This window comes from Passer montanus, unplaced genomic scaffold, assembly GCF_014805655.1.
Source record: "Passer montanus isolate IOZ18808 unplaced genomic scaffold, ASM1480565v1 scaffold21, whole genome shotgun sequence".
Taxonomy (NCBI): Eukaryota; Metazoa; Chordata; class Aves; order Passeriformes; family Passeridae; genus Passer; species Passer montanus.
The window spans coordinates 12,585-33,536 of NW_024366703.1; the positions used below are offsets into that span (position 1 = coordinate 12,585).

At 42.3% G+C, this 20,952-nt stretch overlaps 1 protein-coding gene across 1 annotated transcript in view; it reads right to left on the minus strand.

The window, feature by feature from the left end:
• Positions 1 to 20,952, minus strand: part of TLL2 (tolloid like 2) — an 87,095-nt gene that overhangs the window by 8,804 nt on the left and 57,339 nt on the right. Inside the window, exons 9-15 of the mRNA XM_039709383.1 lie at positions 17,041 to 17,156; positions 15,024 to 15,126; positions 11,757 to 11,873; positions 7,778 to 7,923; positions 6,663 to 6,858; positions 3,263 to 3,388; positions 1,258 to 1,418 (exon numbers count right to left, since the gene is read on the minus strand). Of these exons, the coding sequence (XP_039565317.1) occupies positions 1,258 to 1,418; positions 3,263 to 3,388; positions 6,663 to 6,858; positions 7,778 to 7,923; positions 11,757 to 11,873; positions 15,024 to 15,126; positions 17,041 to 17,156 (965 nt within the window). The remainder of the gene's footprint in view (positions 1 to 1,257; positions 1,419 to 3,262; positions 3,389 to 6,662; positions 6,859 to 7,777; positions 7,924 to 11,756; positions 11,874 to 15,023; positions 15,127 to 17,040; positions 17,157 to 20,952) is intronic.

Consider the following 20,952-nt stretch of genomic DNA (forward strand, 5'->3'; position numbering starts at 1 on the left):
TTGTACTCAAATGCACTCCTCACTTGCCCAAAATCTTCTCTGTTAGTTTTCTCACCCCTTCGCTTGCTGCCCTGATCTTAAAGGATGGGTGCATTTTTCAGAATAGCAAAGCTTCACTGAATTTAGAAAAAGTAATCATTTCCACCTTATCCAAGAACCTGACAGTGCTGAATGAACTTTAGCAGCCTCCTGAATTACGGAAGTGCCACTGCTCCCATTTACTGTAGGGAAACTCGGACCTGAATGCTTTGTTCAAACTCCACTGTGCGTGGCAGAGAACAGACTCTTTTACTGTTATTTCCTTTACCATTGAAGAACTCTACTTCATTGTTCATTTCCAACTATTTTCCTGCAAAAGCAGCACTGGGGAGGTGGGAGGTAGGACACCTATTAGGGATGGAAAATACCTACAATTATGCAAAACTAGTAGAGAAAAGAAGCCCATTGTGCTGATTTTGGCTGGGGTAGATTAAATTTTCTTCATGGTGACTGGTACTGGGCTGTGTTATGGATTTGTGCTGAGAAAAGGCTTGATAATATCAAGACTTTTTGTTACTGCTAAGCAGGAGTTGCACAGAGCCAAGACCTTTTTTTGCTTCTAGTACTGTTCCACCAGTGAGAAGGTTGGGGGTGCTCAGAGAGCTGGGAGGGGACATGGCCAGGACAGCTGATCCTCACTGAAAAAATGGATCTTCCATACCAGAGGACATCATACCCAGTTATAAAGTGGGGGTGAGTAGAGGGAAGAAGGAGGAAGGGGAGACTTTTGGAATGACATTGTCTGTCTTCCCAAGTAACTACTATGTGTGATAGAGCCCGGCTCTCCTGGAGATGGCTGAACACCTGCCTGCCCATGGGAAACAGTGAACTAATTCCTCATTTTTCTTTGCCTGCATGTGTGACTTTTGCTTTATCTATTAAACTGTCTTTATCTCAACCCATAGGTTTTTCTCACTTTTACCTTTCTGACTCTCTCCCCCATTCCACTGGGGGAAAGTGAGTGAGCAGGTGTGTAGTTTCCAGACTGGGTTAAACCATTGCACACACTTATAATAGAACAGCTTTAATCCTTCCACTCCACAGAGAAAGCAAAGGACTTCAAGGAGAACAGTCACTGTTATTGGTGTAATTACACTGAGGGTGGGAAAACAACCAGAAGCTCCATCAGTAAGACAGAGCCTCCTCTTCCCCAAGGATTTATCCAGTTCTGATTTAGCCAGTTGTCCCACCTCTGAGATGCAGGGACTGGTTACGTACATCATTGCCTTCCAGCTCAAACACTTCGAACTGCAGAGAGATCCGGTACTGGGCTGGAGCTACCACCTGCCAGACGCAGTTTTTGTTAGTAGGATATTCCTTGGGCCATCCAGGGCTAGTAATGGTCCCATTGAGCTTGGTGATGAAGCCCCCACAGGCAGCTGGAGAGGCAATAAATGAACACAAGTTTTACTTGGTTCTGTTCAGACACACAGGTTGGGCCACAGTGTTAACTATCAAATGAACCAGATCCTGGGTAGTGGCACACTGAAAATCCCAGCCTCCAGAACTGGCTTAAAATGCTGGGAAGTGTGAAGAAGACAGAAACCCAAATGAACCAGATCCTGGGTAGGTGGCACACTGAAAATCCCAGCCTCCAGAGCTTAAAATGGCTTAAAAAGTGTGAAGAAGACAGAAACTTCACCTGCAGTAAATCACAAGTCAAACAGACCCAATGAGGCTATGGCCCTGAGAGCCACCATGTAAGACTAATTTCCTTTTGAATCTCTGTTCTTGGGCTTACTGTGAATTAGTTGACTTGACATGCACAACACAGTTGTAAAGCCCAGCTTGGTAAATTCACCTACACTCAGTGCTACAAACCTTACAATTTTAAGTTCATCAGTAATGGAATAATTACAAGATAATGGAATCATAAGGAAGACTTTCTTGTCAACTCTTCAGTGGTTTATAATATTTGGACTGCATGTTCTCTAGGGAAAGTTGAAGGCAAAGTCAAGACTTAGCTGTATTATCCCATATCCTTAAAAAATTTAAGACATCTCAGCTTCATCCTCTTGTGGGAGGGCAGGGCTATTACCTGAAAGGAATAAACCTCAATTTGCTGCAAAATTCTATTCGCAACAAAGCATTTTTTTTCTTTTTTCCTACCTTGTTGTTTCTTGAGAATAATGAGATCTAGCCACATCTTCAAAACCCGCAGGGATAAAAGCTTTCTGTATCTTGCTCCCAGCATCATTTTGCATTAAGAGGACTAACCCTAACACAAGGGAGCAGCTTTAATATAAATAGAGTAGCAAGCAAGTGGTTTTGGAGAAAAAAAAGCAGTTTACTCTGCTGTATATTGCTATGATTTCAAAGACTATCCTTTCTGTTTTGCCCACAAATCAAGTTTAAAATAGGAGGTTAAGAGTGAAGTTCAGAAAAAAGCCCTGCCAAGTTATAACAAATTAGCAACTGACTTGCTAAAATTGCAAGAAATTATGAAAAAAAAAAAAAAACACAAAAAACCCCCTTTTGCACGCACCTGACTGCCCTCACCAAGTCGACAGCACTCTTACCCAAAGAGTTTGACAAAGCAGAAGTCAGGGCAAACCAGGTGATCTTGAGAGCACCACTGATAGCATGTGGAGCTCCCTAAATGTCCCTACAGACAGAGTTTTGAGACAAGAACAATGGATGGATTCTCAGCACACCAACAGCTATATTCTTGATAGAAGCAACACTTGTTGCATAAGATTAACTCTCTAGAAAGCTGATACAAACACCTTCTATTATAGACATGGGGTTTTTTTCCTTCATGAAACAGGAAGAGAGGAAAATTCTCTTCAGTGTGGAAAAGCCTGTTTTGCATGCAGACAAAACACTGGTATTTTATTATATGAAGCAAATTCCTTTATGAGAAACAAATAAATTCAGTGTTAGATTTAAATATTTTTTGGGCCACTCAATGGTTAAGTTTAATGCCTACTTCCCTTATGTTGCACTGTGGGAGATCTGGTCTGAACAGCAATCTCTGGCCATGAAGGACAACTGGGTTTAGGGATGATTAGCAGTATAAAGCTGAAAATTTTCAGGATTTTTTGAATCAAAACTTGTTTTTCAATGGAAGATGTTAACAAAAACAAAAATATCAGTTGGGAGAAAATAAAGTGAAATAAAGAGGATGGAGGGGTAAGGAAAATCACTTCCAAGACTGTTCAATTCCATTTATAGCTGTAGTACCCCTCCTAGAGTCAGATGGCTCAGTCTGTGGGTTACTTACCTTCACAGCTCTTTTTATCAGCTGTCAACTCGTAGCCAGGCTCACAGGTGCATTTGTAACTGCCCAGTGTGTTCTCACAGTGCTGCTCACACCCACCATTGTCCGGCAGAGAACATTCATCCATCTCTGTCAGGAAAAAAACAGAGCAAGTGGCACTTTCCTGACCACCCAAACACCCTGATATTCCTCAGGCAGCCCTTCTGGACAGAAGGAACAGAGCCCTGACTGCTGAGCCAAGACGGTGTAGCAGGCACTGCAGCAAAGCCCACAAGTGCTGAAACCCTCCTAACACCAGACCATAAAGCACTACCATTACTTCTACTAGCCAACAGTGCTTTTTCAGGCAGGAAAACAGTGTCTCCTGTGAAGACATCATTGTCTTTGTTCTCATATGCCATTTTTTTGCTGTGTTTGTTTTAAATTCCTTATGCTCTTGAGTAACTTGAGCTACCAGGAACCAAACCATTATGGCACACACAGCAATGGAGCTGAGGGAGGTGATACCCCACGGAACAGGGTGCTGCAAAGGAGCTGGCAGGACATGCAAGTAGTTCTGCCTTTTCACAGGCACATGAACCCTTGCCCTCCTGGACTTTGAAGTCAGGTTCTTCAATCACATCTCAACAACCTGAACTGATATTTTAATACGAAGTTAGCCACTGGCTTCTCACCCTGACCCCTGATTCCACATGCATCCCTTAACAGATGCTTTTATTAACATGACTGTGGTGGGTTAGCCTTAGCCAGCAGCCAAACTCCCACCTTGCAGTTGGTTCATTCCCTGGCCTGCAACTCCCGTGGAATGAGGAAGAAAACAGGAAGAATAAGAGCAAGAAAGTTTTGGGTTGAGACAGACAAATTATCCACCAATTACTGTTCTGTTCAAACAGACAATTTTGGGGAATTTAACTTAATTTGATGCCAATTAATATAAATATTTGAGTGCTGGTTTAGAGGAAACCAAAACTGAAAACAAATACATTAAAACACTTACAGAAAACATCTTTCTCCTTCCCTTTGCCTGGCTCAACTTCACTCCAAGCCCCTCTTCCCCTGCCTGGTGTCCCTACAAGGTACACTCAGCCCCTTCAGCAAAGCCACAGGTGTGCAAAGGCAGAAGGGGATGGGGAGCCACAGGCAGTACATGACCCTGCTGCTTCTTCTCATTCTTCTCCCCTGCTCCAGGCAGATGAACTAACATTTCAACCATATAAAATAGGCTTCATTGATACAAATAAATTGTTGCCAAAATGAAGATAACTAAAAAGAAAAGTCCTGGAGGTATCCCATGAGATATGCCTGACTGGGTAGACATGAGGTAATTGCTCTCCATATCCTCCTGGCAATGCACCTTGGGTGTGACCAATGGCTTACCCTCTAAGCTGATTGCAGGTTTATTTTCTCTGAAAACCTAGACATTACCACTGCATGGTCTCACAAAGCATAACATTCAATTCCACCCTTAACTCTGATTTTTTAGGCAAAGTTATTTTCTTTCAGTGTTGTAAGACATTTAATTGAAGCTCTATTCCTTTCATAATTCATTAAGGCAAAGCTTTGCTCAATTGCTCAATCAGCTGTGAGTAACAGCCTGAAGAGTGCCTGCAGAGCCATCTAATTTGCTCATGGAGGGTCTGGTAGTCACAGTCCTGCTGGATATGGAGGTAGGGACTGCAGACTTTGGATTCCAGCTTGAAACTCCACATGTAGCCTGCACATGTGTCTGCACACAGACATCAGCTCAGCCCACAATGCAAGCTGGCTAGAAATTGTGCAGCTATGACTACTGTGATGCTTGGTTCAAGCAAAACCACTTTGCTCCTCAGATGAATTTACTGTCATGAACTTAAAAATGCTCTAACCATCCACAAGCTACATGGTTTCTGATTCAAATATGAGAAATCCAAGCAGACACCAAAAGATCTAGTCTGCCAGCAAAAACTCCACAGAAAATACCTGTGTCTCCAATTGCACTAGTGCACAAGTTTACACACTTTTACATAAAAAGAAACAAATTTATTTTTGACTCTCTGTGTCACAGAGAAAGCACTTCAGATTCAGGTGTATAACTTTCTTCCCCTACAAACTTGTAGGTGAAATTCAGATTTTAGAGAATGACTTGCTGTGTCTCCATGTAATGCTAATCTTGAAAGACATCTCTGACACAGTCAGCCTACACTGTTCACTCCTGAAAAGGCCAAAATATCTTTAGGAAGAAGTATTCTCTGTGCCTTTATGGAATCTGAGAAACTTAAACAAGGAAATACAGGTACTGTGAGACCTGTCCAGGGACTGAGATCAAATGTGACAGTATTTGCCAGTGATCTTGCAATCACCCTTTGTCACAGTCCATTAATACCTCTCAAATTTACAGGTGAATATAATCAGTGAATTAAACTTTATTTACCTTTTTTTTTCCCACTTAAGTGCATGGTTTAAGCATTATGGGTTATAAATTATGACATTTTATGCCTTGAATGGTGAATAAGTGAATTCATAGGATAGACTAGTCTGAGCCAAGTGTATTGAGCCCTTACGTGTTTGTTTTAAGTCTTAAGTTCATGAAATAAAGTTTAATTCACAGAGTAAATTCTCCTAAAAATTTGAGAAACCTAAACGGACCATGACACTCAATACGAGACAAAAGTTAAGGTAGAAATAAATAAAGGACTTATGCAATCCAAATACTGGCACTGCAACTATTATTTCTGTCCAAGTGCAAGTGAACCTAAGATAAACATGACTGTCTGACCCCCAGCAGCTCCACAGCTATTTTCCCAAGCAGTTAGATATTGGTTCTTGCTTCTATCAAGTCACCAGGATGCTGGTAAAGGACCATTTATAGGGTCTAGCTCTTAAAAAAAAAAGAAAAAAAATTAAAATCTTAGTCTTACATCTTCCTGAAGAGAATCTCAGTTTAGGAACACATTTGTTTCCTAAAGGTCTCAGTATTCTTTTACTGGCACTCTACTTGCATTTAGATTTATCCTCTCTCCAGAGGTTTCTTTTGGAATAGAACTTAAGCAGAGAGCTGGTTTTAACAGTCCTTGTGCAGTATTAGTAGTTCTTTGAAAATGTCAGTGTCCTCTGCTACGGCTAAATGGAGGTGACATTCCATCCAGCAGGGCAACATTTATGCTGACACCAGCCCAGCAGAGTTGATTTCTGTCCTAATCAGGGGGGAGGTGTTTCTGCCTAAGCATCAAGCCCCTCTACAGTCTCAAAGAAATTTGTACATAAATTCTATATTGGCAAACAAATTGTTCAAAAAAATCCTAAGTACAAGTAGATAGATGATAATGTGCCAATTGATAGATAGAATGAATTGACTGGTGGATGGCAGTAGCTTAAGGGATAAATTGTCCCCAGCTTTGACTGTGAGAGGTACTCGATCACATACCTTTAAAGAAATTTGCTGCAAAGCCTGCTTTATTGATGGTTGCATCAGATGCGAACTTCATCCACACTTTGTTTGAGCTGGATTTGATGTCTTCTGGCTTCTCGTAGCCACAGAAGTGGCCGATGAGCGGGCTCTGTTCAGTGAGGCCATCTCGGATCTCCAGGTAGTCGTAGGAACATGCATCGTGCCACTCAATCTGCAGCAGGAAAAGTGGTGTCTGTACCTCACTAGTAAGAGTTCTTCCAGCCAGGCTAGTGACACAGACCTGCCACAGATCAGCTCCCCAGACAACTGGCTACAACTAAGTACTTGCTGGGGCTGCCACTGAGCTCTCCTGCAGCTCAAACTGCATTTGAGCCTAGGCACATGTCAGTTCTGCCACAGCTTCATGGCTGTCCTGCAGTGAAACCCAGTCCCTGACCATCCACAAACTGCTTCTGCAAAAGAAGCTGTAAGAACTAGAGCAGAACAACTGCAAACAAAAAGGTTCACGGCATAGCCATGGTGAAGTAGTAGTGTCAGTCCTTTATAGGACAAGCATGGTGAGTGTACACAAACCACAGGAGCCTGTGGGATAGATGAGATTTATGCACCAACCAAGGTCCTGCCCACTCCTGTCTGTGACTTAACATCAGCAATCAGAGACTGATCACTGGCATGTAGCTAAGAGTGTAAGACATCCTATAACCAGCAGAAGAAAACTTTTTGTGACCTCTTCAGTCTGTCTGCCATCTGGGAACATGATGTTTCTTTGGGGAGTCACAACCTGAAATCTGACAAGACCCAGTGACACCAACAAGAGTTTTTTTATTGTGACCATTTAATTAAATTTGTCCAGAGTGAAAATTTAAGGAGTCCCTACCTAAAATCATCAACACTTTTGAGTCCCTTCTAATTCTTTCTGTCTAGAGTAACAGTTTTTGAAAACTCAGCATATTTTAAACTTCAAAAATCAAAATCTCTGAGCAAACATCTGGTAAGGTAAATGGTACTCTGAAGTAATCAAACAATTTTTTTTTATTATTACTATTATTATTATTACTTTCTTCTTCATTTTAAAGGGTTTGTAGAGGCAAGGTAACATCTGTAATATAATATGCAATGATATTTCTCACCTCAAAGGCTTGAAATGTGATTCCTATGTGAAAACCCTCAGAAACTGTGATCTTCCAGATACACTCTTTGGAAGGTCTGTAGTCATCTGGGTAATTGGGAGATTGGATCTGGCCAGCATCTTTGTGTATTTCTCCACCACAAATAGCTGTAGAGAAATAAAAAAGAAACAATAAACGCACGAGACTGCAGGTTTCTCTCTAGGTAAAGCCCACTCCACACACACCTTTCTCATCAAACTCTTTCAGTATGGCTTGCTATACAAAGGCAACACACAAGTCACATATGTTTTTAACATTTTGTCTTATAACACTGTCTCCTATCTTGCTGTCCTAATATCCTCAGAAGGTGAGCTAACTGGGACAGAGATTTTTATACATTTGTGTTGTTCATACTCCTGATCACCTTCATATCTGCTAGAAACCTGCTACCAGCACTAAGAACCAAGAAAAGCTGGGGGTGAGGGTGTGGAAGAGGGGAGGAGTTACAAATCTAATCCAGCCACACGATGGCAATATTAACAAGCACAACTTGAGCTGCTCACCACCAGACCATCAGGCTGACTGCTGCGCATGAAAAATTAAGTTTTAGTGCCAAATATAAGAGTAAGTTTAAATACCAAAATAGAAAATTTAATGGAAATCTAGTTTAACACAAAACTAATTAATATCTTGAAGACAACAGCAGCTCAGCAAAATTGTCTGCAAGACTAACTAAGAAATGAAATTAAGATCACAGGCTAAAACCTGTGTTACCCACAATGCATGACACACACCTACAAAACACATGAATGTTTTGGCTGTGCCTGGAGTCAAGGAAACAAAAAGAACCCACAGAAAGTACCAGAGAGATGCTACTGCAATGACACCTGCCAGATATCAACCATCCTCACCCTTGGCTTCTCCCCACAAGGCACTGCATTAGCAATTCAGATATGGGTCTCCATGTAGTGTCCTGCAGATTGCTTGCAGTGGGTAACACTGTCTCTACTTGCATTGTAAGCTGCTAATGTAACAGAGCTAAAAGCACTGCTTCATTAGTGCAGCTAACCTCTTTTTACAGAATCAGTGCTAAAGCACCACCAAAAAGTTGCACCCAAAAATTCAGCTACAGAGCACAATTTAGATTGCAATTTGAGTTCATATATTCAGAGCTACAAGTGGTGCTTGAGAAAACCTCTGAAGGAGCCTTTAAAAAACAGTCTCCCCCACCCAACAGAAAGAGGCTTCTGACATACAGCTGAGTGTCAACTATACTTGGAAGAGCCTTACTGCAAAATGGAAAGAACACCTAGGGATAGAGCCTGAGAAGATGATAATGATGGCACACTCAGGGCTGTCAGCAGCTGTAGGGCAAAACCACCATCATCTTCCCATCTTAAATCTCACGAAAGAAAGGGAACAGAATGACTGATCTAAGAGGACACTTTCACTGCATAAACTGTCATTTAGGATCAAATAATTCTACCATCATGTGGCTGCATGTTTCTGCCTCTTTCCTCACATCTTCTAAAAACTTTAGGGCCGCACTCAGGGCTGTCAGCAGCTGTAGGGCAAAACCACCATCATCTTCCCATCTTAAATCTCATGAAAGAAAGGGAACAGAATGACTGAACTAAGAGGACAATTTCACTGCATAAACTGTCACTTAGGATCAAGTAATCCTACCATCATGTGGCTGCATGCTTCTGCCTCTTTCTTCACATCTAGAAACTTTAGGGCCAAGACTTGGAGAAATCCAAACCCAAAAATCAGTCCTCACCCAGTTTCCAGAAAAGTTCAGATGCATGAGCATTCATATGCACTGTCACTCAAGCAGAAGACAGAGAAGCAGTGCTAGATTTGAGGGAGGAGTTCAAAAGAAAAAGAGGAACTAATGGCATCAGAGAAAGATTTTGGACAAAATTTGATAGAAAATTAAACACTTATATGCAATCCTTCCTGGAAATAAAAACTACCTTTATTGCCTAAGAACAGAAGTCACAAAACACCTGAGCAAGCCACTTTCCAAAGGGCAAAAAAACCCCAGACATTACCAGAACTTGCTTAAGAGGGAAATAGGGATTAAAGAAGATTTTTGGAAAACTTTGGACAAAAATTGATAGAAAATTAAACACTTATATGCAATCCTTCCTGGAAATAAAAACTACCTTTATTGCCTAAGAACAGAAGTCACAAAACACCTGAGCAAGCCACTTTCCAGAGGGCAAAAAACCCAGACATTATCAGAACTTGCTTAAGAGGGAAATAGAGATTATAAAAGATTTTTGGAAAATCTCCTATTTCAGCAAATAAATTATGGAGAGACATGTAGATAATCTCTCTACCTGCTGTTCTGATAAGAGGAGGCTGAGATATCCAATGATTAAGCATTCCCTTCATCATCCAGAGATAAGAATGAAACTGTGCCATGAGCCATCACTGTCTGTAGTACAAGCTGGTTTACACCAGTCATACTCTGTGAGTGCTCTCAGGCAAAGCCATGGATTTGACAGCCTTACAATGGGAAATTTCTTGCAGGAAATGCTTATATAAAAAGCCACTCTTGAAGAGCCAGGAAAATATGAACTTGGAGTTTGTTTGACCACTAGATGCACATACTACCTTCAGTTGCTCTATTCAAAAATCAAGTGAAGCAAGCTCATATTTACTGAATCTTTAGGGATCACTTATTAACCAACAGGAAATATGAGAAATTGTCAAGGGAAAACAAAGTCACTTTGCAAAGTGATTTTGGAATGCAGCCAATGTAATTTTTTTTTCTTCCAATATCATTTAGCAATATGAAGGATGATGCCATACACACTAATTTGATCACTTCTAATTCCAACAAACTACCATAAAAGGGGCCTTACAAACTACATGATCCAGGCAATAGCATCTTTTTAGGAGAGATGTTTAAAAAAACCCAACATCAGGCAAGCCACTTCTGCCTCTGGGGCAACAATTCCTGCAGAAACCAGACATTTCTCCTGTGAAACAGATTTGTTAGCCCCAAACTGCTGTGAAATCCTCATACGCTTTATTTGCACTTCCCCAACAGTCCCATGTTTGCTTCACTTCCCTCTGTTAGCACCATTATTCATGAGTTTATGGGACACTTGGGCACTGGGCTTCCAGCATTATGCTTATCCCTGTGGCTGAAGAAAGAAGATGATGCAATGTTGGTATCAATACAGTCAACATCAATACTCTTGACAACACTGTTATTCCTAAGAAAAATGCCTCCTGCCCAGAAAACAATGAGGGCTTTTAATACATTTTAGAATCATTACTGCAAAAAAACCCAAGCATATACCATATATAGAAAGGGAAGTTACTGATTTTTAATGACTGTGATGGTATTGTTCCTCCTCTGAAGTGGTTTCATCATCTGAGTGCTATGCAAGTTTCTAAAATACCTGAGCTATAGAAGATCTGACATGCTAATTTCCAATTTTCTGTAAGTAAACCTACAAAGGAGAAACAAAAGACTAATCTCTGAATTTGAGGGGAAAAAACTGACATGCTAATTTCCAATTTTCTGTAAGTAAAACATACAAAGGAGAAACAGAAGACTAATCTTTGAATTTGAGGGAAAAAACCTCAACCAAACAAACAAAACCACCCCAAGACAATCTGTATTAAGTGATATAAAATGTATGATCCCAAACAGAACTTCGCCTGTCAAAATACTGAAAGAAACTCTTGCTCCACACACTGCTGCTTGCAGAGGCTGATTAGACCAAACAGAACCTGGCCTAAGTATGGAAGCCATTGCTTTGTGTTCCCATCTTGTTGTGCCCCCCAAAATGTGATAATCTAGTTGGAAAATCCATGCCTAGTCTACTGAAACAAGCCACAAAATCTGCCAATTCCCATAAAAAGAAGGGCACAGCTGTATCTAACCACACAGTGCAGCAGAACTACTGCTGATCCCATAAACCCCTGCATCCTGTTCCATCTGCTCCATACAATGCAGATTTCTGGCTAAGGGCTGTACCTTCATAGACCGCAAAGAAGCCTTTGCCCAGGATGTTGCTGCTGCTCCGGAACTCGATCCACAGCCTGCTGTCCGTGGAGATTACTGGTTCAGGAATCTTGTCACCACAAAATCTACCTAGAAGGCAGGAAAGCAACAATAAAGATCTCTACAATGTCCTGAGGGACAGCACAGCATAACAGGTACCTGTGACTCTGGGAAGCAAAGAGTCTTTGGTAAAGGAGTGTGCTTGTGTAAACACCCTTTCACATCCATCAGCTGTGCTTTTGGAAAAGTTTCTGTGTCCCCCCTTCATTAATTCATATTCTTTTCCATTATTAAGTGAATTAAAGTTCTCTTCAGCTGGGAGCAGAATCCAGTTACAGATGAAGCCTCTATTGCTCTGGTAAATTCAAAAGGGCTCTTGTCTTGATCACGTAATTGAGCAAATGTGCTACCATGGTGGGGAAGAATCCCCCTGTCCTTCTAGAGATGTGGCATTACGGAATGTCCTTTCCACCTGCTAAGCCTTGAAAACTCCTTCAGCACTTTGCACCCAGGAGCAAATACCCCAAGTCAAACCAAGGGCAGGACATGGCCATGCTGATGAGAAAAAAGTCATTTATCTCATTCTCTGTTCAGCAAATCCCAGTTAAGCTTCTGCAGTCATTTAATTTCTTTCAAGAGAAAGAGACCAGGAGAGTCATTTATCTCATTCTCTGTTCAGCAAATCCCAGTTAAGCTTCTGCAGACATTTATATTTCTTTCAGGAGAAAGAGACCAGGAACCATTTTGCTCCATGATGCCCTAGCTTTGAGCTCTCTCGCATGTACCAGCACTGGTAAACTCCCAAATTTTGCCAGTAGGAATGAATCCTGAAACAGAACAGCTGCAGATGGTGTCTGCAGCCTGGACAACCTCAATTTAGTGCTCCTCTATTAAGGCCAGAAGCTCCTCACAGAAACAGAGCAAGCACCAAGTATGGACTGATAGGCAGGCACCTGCACGTGGGTCAGGAGCTTGCACAGAGCAAACATGGTTTTTCACTTCAGCTGGCACCAGCAGGGCTGTACACTGAATTCAACATGGTCTTGGCACCCTGTCCAACCGAATCCCAGTTGGAATCTGACAGAGGCAAAGAGCAGTTCTTCAGCTTGAATTCAGTCAGGACAGCAGTGATAGGGATCCTGGCCTTCCAATGCCAGGCAAAAGCATCTTTGAACAACTTCCACTGGGTAAAAACCTGGTTAATGCCTTGCCTTCAAGACAGCACTGTATTTCCCATTAACTGGCTGGAAATGGCAGTTTCACTACCAGTTTTTTTTTCTTGCAGAGTCACCCATCCAAACATTATCTTGGACCCAATTTCACTCAGCTACTCTTGTGCTTCTAACCTGCCCAGTGCTGTTGGGGCAGTGTGACAGCCTTGCAACATATCAATAGCATCCCCCAACTCCACTCCCAAAGGGGATGCTAAAAACAGCATCAGCACTGCAAAGCTTCTTCCTCTAGGGTCACTAAGCAACTTCCTCCTGGATTTAGGCTTGGAGTTTAACAAGGGTGTCAAGAAGAGGAAACACAGATGAGAAACGAGAATGAGCAAGCTCCTCAGAGTATGATAAAGGGCCCATTCATAAAAAGTTATACACCATTTAAAGGCTGGGTTTTCACACACTTTCCTGGGAAAATATGCAGCACACATGTATTTTTTCTCTCCACAAGAAGCCCGTGCTTTCACAATTCACACTAATCCCCCTCCTCACCCCCTGCTGAATTGCCGTCTGTCTGCCTCTCTGACCTAATTTCATGGGCTCAGCCCCATGCGGGAACCATGGCCACTCATGCAGCGTCTCCTTCCAGATGGAAACACTCCCAAGTCCACCTGCACTAGGGGACGGGGAGGTGCTTGGCTTCTGAAGTACCTTTAAATTACTCAGCAGAAAAAAAAAATAACGAGGAGCTAAGTTGCAGCTGCTGGAGCAATGTTACCTGACACATATGCAGCAGAGAACAGCAGTATATGCTGCCAACCCAAAAATAGGCAGTAAAGAGTAAAACCAGCTGCCAACTGTCCTGAAAGGGAGGTCCACTGAAACCTGGGAAGCAGCATGGCTTCAGCCTCAGCACCTCACCTGGTACCAGGGCTAGGATGTCCAGTGGGGCCAAGGAGAGCACCCAATGCTCACTAGCCCAGTTCTGTTCCGCTAGCATGGGGTGCAGCCCCTCTAACACAGCTGGGGATGATGCCCAACCTGACTGCTTCCTTTCTTTTAGGCAGAAGGGGCTGTTGCAGTACCAATTTTACATGTTTGGGACACTGAGCTTAGGGGATAAGGTCAGGATCAGAGGCAGGGGCAAAGCAGGTGGGACTCTTGAACCCTTCAAGGTGAATGAAGACTTGCAGTTACAATAGCAGGAGGCAGAGAAATGGAGGATACAGAGGAGCTGCACTTCCTAGAGATCCCTGGGAGCAGAAGCAGAGTGGAGCCCTTGCACATCTTGACATGGCATGTGTTACTGTAGGACATGAAAAAACATGATGCGAACATGCTGCTGTTCTCAAGGTAAAAACGCGAAGTTTATTTTCTGACTCTAACATTTATAGAATTCCAAAGGTGACAGTGGATTGGAGGGTGAAAGTGTCACCTCTCCAATTACACTGGATAAACTAAAGGTCCATCAAATTTCTCCTCTTTTATAAAAGAATGCAAAACAATAAGTTATTTACAAGACATGTGTGAGAAAGTTTGTTACAAGAATATAAACGTTAGAAGGCTTAGAAAATCTTAAAAAATCAGGGCGACAGGCATGGTCTAGCAAGTCCCTGCTAGGACTACAGAGGCTCAAAGTACAGAGTACAGTGCATTTGTAAACACAAACTCATGAGAAATGATGGCAGGAGCTTGGGTCAGGAGCTGTGCAGCTGCTTCATTCTGACTGCCTGACAGTTCTTCCCTGGACTTAGGAAAGAGCAATAACAAAACTCCAGAGACTACATTTTCAGTCCCAGTCAGGGTCCTGGCTTGCTTCCCTCCCTGCCTCATTTTTCAAGCTGGAAAAGGAAGGAATAAAGCCTTTGTGACCACAGGGCTTAGAGCATAGATCACTGGGAATGAACACAGCGCACTGACATCTCTTGATGGAGACACTAAAGGATGGCCAGTGCACTGGCAGAACCCAGGATCCTTCCAAGTAAAGGAAAGTTTGTTTCTGTCCGTTTTCCCCACCCACTCTCCAAAGCATCAAGAAGAATACAAAAAACATAATTAAAATGAAATAGCTACTCACCCAACAACGGAGCCTTCCTCCAGTAGCCATCACGCACCTCCACATAATCATACCAGCAAAGGCGACTTTTAAATAAGTCCATTGATGTGAAATTCAACATAATCTGAAAAGAGAGAGGGCACATTTCTCCTTGGGTAGAGAGTTACTTTAAAGAGAAGACTCTACAGATTGTTTAATGTTTCATTTTCACTACCGTGCTGCCTAAGTAAGCATGCAAGGCAAAGACAGTTGGGTCATTTGCAGGATTTGTACACCACCTTTTCTCAAAAAAGAAAGGCTTCTCAAGGTGTTTTAATTAAATCATGACAGCATATGACAGCAGAGAGCCCTTTACTACCAATTCTGTAATTCAAATTCAATACTTCTCAGTTACTAAAATGTTACTTTAAAAAAAGCCCAGTTCAGATTTCTAAAATTAAACCCTTTGGTTTTGAGTAATGTGAATATCATAGAGAAAGACATTGCACAAACCACACATATTTGGAGTCTATACCTGAATATAAATGATACTGGTAAGAAGTATCTAATTTTGTTAATTAGGTTCCACATTCTGACCATCAGACTCACACCATTACTGGGATGCAATTGCATTCAGTGGCTTTAACAAACAGTTATTTTAACAAAAGTTATTTTCATCTCCTTCCTCTCTAAGATGGATCACTGGCCTTGGTCTGGGAGGTCACCTATGGAGGTCAGCATTGGCATGTACTTGTATTTTTTTTCTGGCAAGATTTGACCCATGTAATTAATTTACATCCAGAATCTGAACATAGTCACAGAAATGTCTTTACGTTAAAATGGATGTTCTACCCCAAAGTACTGGTTGGATGTGCAGAGTGCAGTCTGTAATGATGTCACTCACTTTTTTCCACATTTTTGCAGTATTCTGACTTTAGACAGCAAAAGGAGATTCATCTGTTTCTATGCAGATGAATGCTGTAAGACTAATATCTGTTCTGAACTAACACCTCAGTGCAACAATTAGCACCAACCGCTGCATTGAATTAAACAGGTAAATTGAAGCATTTACTCTGAAATCAATTCTTTATTTCCTTTTTTAACATTAGTGGTTCAGCATTAGTCAGATGCTGGGTCCTTCCGGACACAACTCTGAAGAGGCTGAGAAGCAAAGGGAGAGTTTATAGTGAGACTGACCCCACGAAACTCTCAGCGCTACAGTGGTCAAACCTGGACGGCTCTTGGCCCTCTCGCCCCAGCGATGCTCTCCCTGCAGCTGCTGGCAGGAGCTCAGCATGGCATGGGACTGGGCTTGCAGGTGACAGAAACAGGTCCCGGAGCCAGGCAGCTGCTGCAAAACAAACGAGCTCTGCGCTTCTTTGTCCGGGTGTGAGTCTTAAGCGTGGCTTGAGGGTGATCCTCAGCAAAGTCACTCTGCCAAGGAGTGGGCTGCTCATTCTTGCAGCCTGGTATGGCGTGACAGGCCTGAAGGGCTGGTGTTGCTGGATTAAGGAAAGATTTCATTTCTACAGGAAGATCAATAAAACAAAAGGAGCTGGGAGGAAAGTGGACAGGGTGGTGATTGATGTGCAGTGGGGCTTGGCGTTTCAAGGCGGGAAGTGGGAGTTCCCTGACAGGGACATTATGCCTGCATGACAGGGGCAGGCCACGGATGTCACTCACGGCTCCTCAGCTCCCTTCAGGAGCCCAGATTGCAGCACATTTTATCTAACTCATCTGACTGGCTTTGGAATGTGTGCTTGCCAAAGCTAACAGGTGGCAGGAAATGTCCACACAGGGTTTAGTGTCAAACTGAGAGGGAGGATCAGAGATCAACACACAGCCCAAATATGTGAGGGGCTCTGCTCCAGCATCACCACTTCTCTCCTCAAAATCATGTATTCTTGACTCCATCTCTCTCCTGAGTGGTGCTCAGGAGCCTTTCCAGCCTCCACTCCTGCATGCCAGGCACGCAGAGATCTTCTGGCAGGTTCTAACACTGTCATCAAGGCAAAACCTCACATGAGGGAAGTGCAGCTTGTGCTGCTCTGGCACCTACCTTCTCCCCTGGGGTCACCGAGATCCTCCAGACACAGTGGGAATAGGAGGGGTAGCCATTTGGAAAGCCAGGGGCTGAGAAATTACCTGTTGAATCTTGCAAGGTCTCTCCACAAGCTGCAGGAGAGGGGAAAAAATCCTGTCAAAAAGGAGTGACTCTGGAAGACATCGGGGTCTACCAAACTGACTGCTCATGGCTGCTGTGTGCAGGCTGGTGGCTGGTACTCCAACAGTGCTCATTCATGGCTCTGCCCAAAGGTCACTGACCTGAAGCCTTACTAAAGAGGTGATGTGAAATTTGTCAGAATTTCTGGCATAGAAGATGATCAGTGCAAGGATACAGATGAAACAGCCACTAAAGAAGAATCATTCTTCCTTCATCATCCTTACATATGCCAGCACTTTCAGGTTTCAATTGAGGAATATCTCATTCATTAATCAAATGCAAACTATTAACCTCACCCCACCTCACAACCCCACTCTGCTGCCAGCAAATCTGTTTTCACTTCATTACAAGCTAAGCAATGAAGTTCTCCTTAGTTACCATTGTAAATTGTCTTTTTTGGGCTTAAAACATCCTAACAAAAACAGGGCAAGTCCCATCACCCTCAGCACGTTCTCAGCCACTACACTGCACAGGACAAAATACAAGCACAGCAGTCCATTGCTCCTCAACTTCCTGCTTTGTGGCCTGCTGCAGCTGATGAAATGTAGATCCCAGAGCGACTTTTGGGAAGCAAAGAATATTCACATGCATATGATCCTTTAGGGAACTGCAGCTTCCAACATCTGGAAAAGCTGTGACTACTGTAGTTCTGCTCTCCGAGACAGGATGGCTGAGCTGGAACAAGGAGGACCATCCACATCTGCAGAGCACCTGACTGGCTGGGTGGGAGGACCACAGATATCAAGACTCCCATTTTCTCAGCAGTGCCCACTAGACACATCCAAATGCCAATTTCAAGGAGCAGGGACCTTGGCTTGCCTGCTTCCCAGTTGTTTTTCCAATTTCATAACCAACTGATATTACAAAGCCCCACTGGACTTGTGACTCAGTTTCCTCAGAGACAGCAAGGCAGCCCCCAAAAATCCCTGACTGAGCAGCAGTGCTTTGAAAGACCTGACTGAGGCCTTCCCTTTCTCATGGAAATGCCAGGGGTTGTTCCTCTGTTCCTACCCCTCACAGGGTAATTTTACAGCCACGATTACATTTAGATGGGAGGGTTGGCAGTTGAAATGAAAAGAGACTGGTTCCACTGAAAAAGTGTAATATGTTCAAGCAGGGGAGAAGGAGTCATCTAATCCAGAATTTCTTAATTTCCCTAAGGAAGTTTGATCCACAGGTTGACAGATCAGACTAGATGAAGAAATGTGGGGACACAGAAAGGAGCTTTTTAATATATTTTTTTTAATAAATAGGGAATCCCAATCCACAACTCACCAGGATAAATAAATATTATTTTTCTCTGCTCAAAAATCTATTTAAACAAACATGAAATGATAAAGGGAGCTCAAAATCACAGGAAACATGCACAATATGAACATAGTGATAGGAGATTATTGCCCTCAGATGAACCACAGTAAAGATTTCCAAGAGGCCAGACTTAATTCTCCCAGAGTGCAATTACACAGCAACTGGCAAGACTCTGTAATTATGGCACAGGTACTATTGTGCCTACTTGCAAAGACTAGTTTGCTGAAATATGAAAGAAGACCTGTCTAACTCCATGAGCCCTGCAGAGGAAACTGCCCAGACACTGTGACAGGCTGGCCTTGCAGCATGGGGCAAGGGCAGGGCAAGCACGACAGTGAGCAATGCATCTTTTGGGGGGAGAGCACAGCCTGTTGCAGAGCACCCTAAAAAGCAATATGACTGTACTCCACTTAGTAGCAAAGAACCCAAGAGGTCCAGTAAAGCAACTGTTTGGTACTTCTGGGATCCAAGAAACTGAGCAGGTAGAAAGGAACAGAGGTGGAAAGCAAAGCAGTAAGGTGAATGCTTCAGAACTCATCTGTAAATTAAGCAGTTGGGTGACAGGCACTTACAGCTCATCATCTGGTTACTGGTACACTATATCTTTTTGAAAATGCCCAGAGAACTGGAGGAAATTATACAAGGCAGGACCATTCTCCATTTACTGTTTAGCCAATCCTGCACAATTAGCACAGCTACACAAGCCTTTTTCCTTTAGCACACCATAAGACAGCAGGCTGAGCTGTTTTAAAGCTTTTGTAGTCACGGTAGTCATCAAATTCTCAACTGTGCAGCCACAGCAAATCTAGCATTGACTACTATGTAGCAGACTGCATCTTGCCTTCCAGAAATTCCTCCAGCAGATTTCATTTGATTTCACCTGGCTTGGCACTAACTTTAACCCAGCAGGTATAAGCTTTGAGGAATTAAGGGCAATTTAAAGCAGCAGGGCTTTAGCATGGACAGGCTAAGCAAGCCCTAACTGCAGCAGGCACACGAGCTCCAGTCTAACCAGTGGAGGGCCCTGTTTGTTACAGCAGACACAGCAGTTGTTCTGGCTGATTCCACTGCATGCTTGTAACTCATCCTCCACCATACTAGCTCTATTTTTTTTTTTGAGATATTATTAGGCATTCTCAGATGGAGACTCTTTGTAAAAGAGAAGCCATCTGCCACTCAACTTCTGAATTATGTTGCTGCATTTTACCCTAAAATTCTTAGCTTGACTGCTGAACAAAGTGTCTTCATCCTAAAGTCTCATTCAGACCCTGCTTGAACACACAGATGAAGTCTTTTGGTTTTGAACTCCTTTGCTTTGTATTTTGCAGAGGAAGAAAACTTTTCAAGCTACAGATTCAAATAGGAGAAGAAGATGTTAATGTCATTAAATATATTGCACCTCTTCTCCTAAGACGCAACTTCTGCACAAATTTTGATGCAAAGAAAAAATACCAAAGCAGAACAACAGATATTTGAAAAAAAAGTTTAACACTTTTCAAGCTACAGATTCAAATAGGAGAAGAAGATGTTAATATCATTAAATATATTGCACCTCTTCTCCTAAGACGCAACTTCTGCACAAATTTTGATGCAAAAAAAAAAATACCAAAGCAGAGCAACAGATATTTGGAAAAAAAAGTTTAATAGGCTTAAATCTCTAATTATTTTGCTGCCTAATATGTTCTGAACTGCAATAACCTCTGGTAGAGCTTTGTGGAAAAAAAAAGTAGGAAAAGTTCTACTTCACAAATGGAAAACTTGAGACTCACAGAAGAGTCCTCATTTTAAAGAAAGTTGCTTTGTAACTTTTAGTTAGTACCTCAGGCCAAAGTGGCTTTTCAGCTTGCCTTGAGAAATCTAAATCTGTAATTGATTCTTTCAGCAACGGGAATGAAAAGCCTGATTGGATTAAGTCTGACTCCAACAAAAAACATAGTGCAAAACAAATGAACCCCTAAACTAATCCATGAAATAATTTTGAACAAACAACATTTTATTCAACCAAATCTAAAATCAATTTAGAGATGGATGAGTGTAAAAAGAAAAACATAATGATGAGGTAAAAAGAAAAAAAAAAGTTAAATTAGAACTAACAGACCTAAAAGTTATACCACCCATTATACGACAAAAGCAGTAATCTTCAAACATATAGACCCTGAATCCCTCAGAATTCATTTTAGACGCTTATGGACTCATACTTTTTGACCTGCATTTGGACACAGAAAAACAGTGGATTTGCACACCAGCTATCCACCACTTTCCAGGGCCTCTCCAGTCTACCAGACACCTTTCCACCATTTGGCTAACTCCTAGTCCCCACTCTGCCCGTAACCTTGTACATCAGTTTAATTTTCTACAAATAGAGCCTACACTGGACCAACCTGAAGCCCTAAACCCAACAAGAATACTGGCAAAGTCCTAACAGGAGACACATCTTAG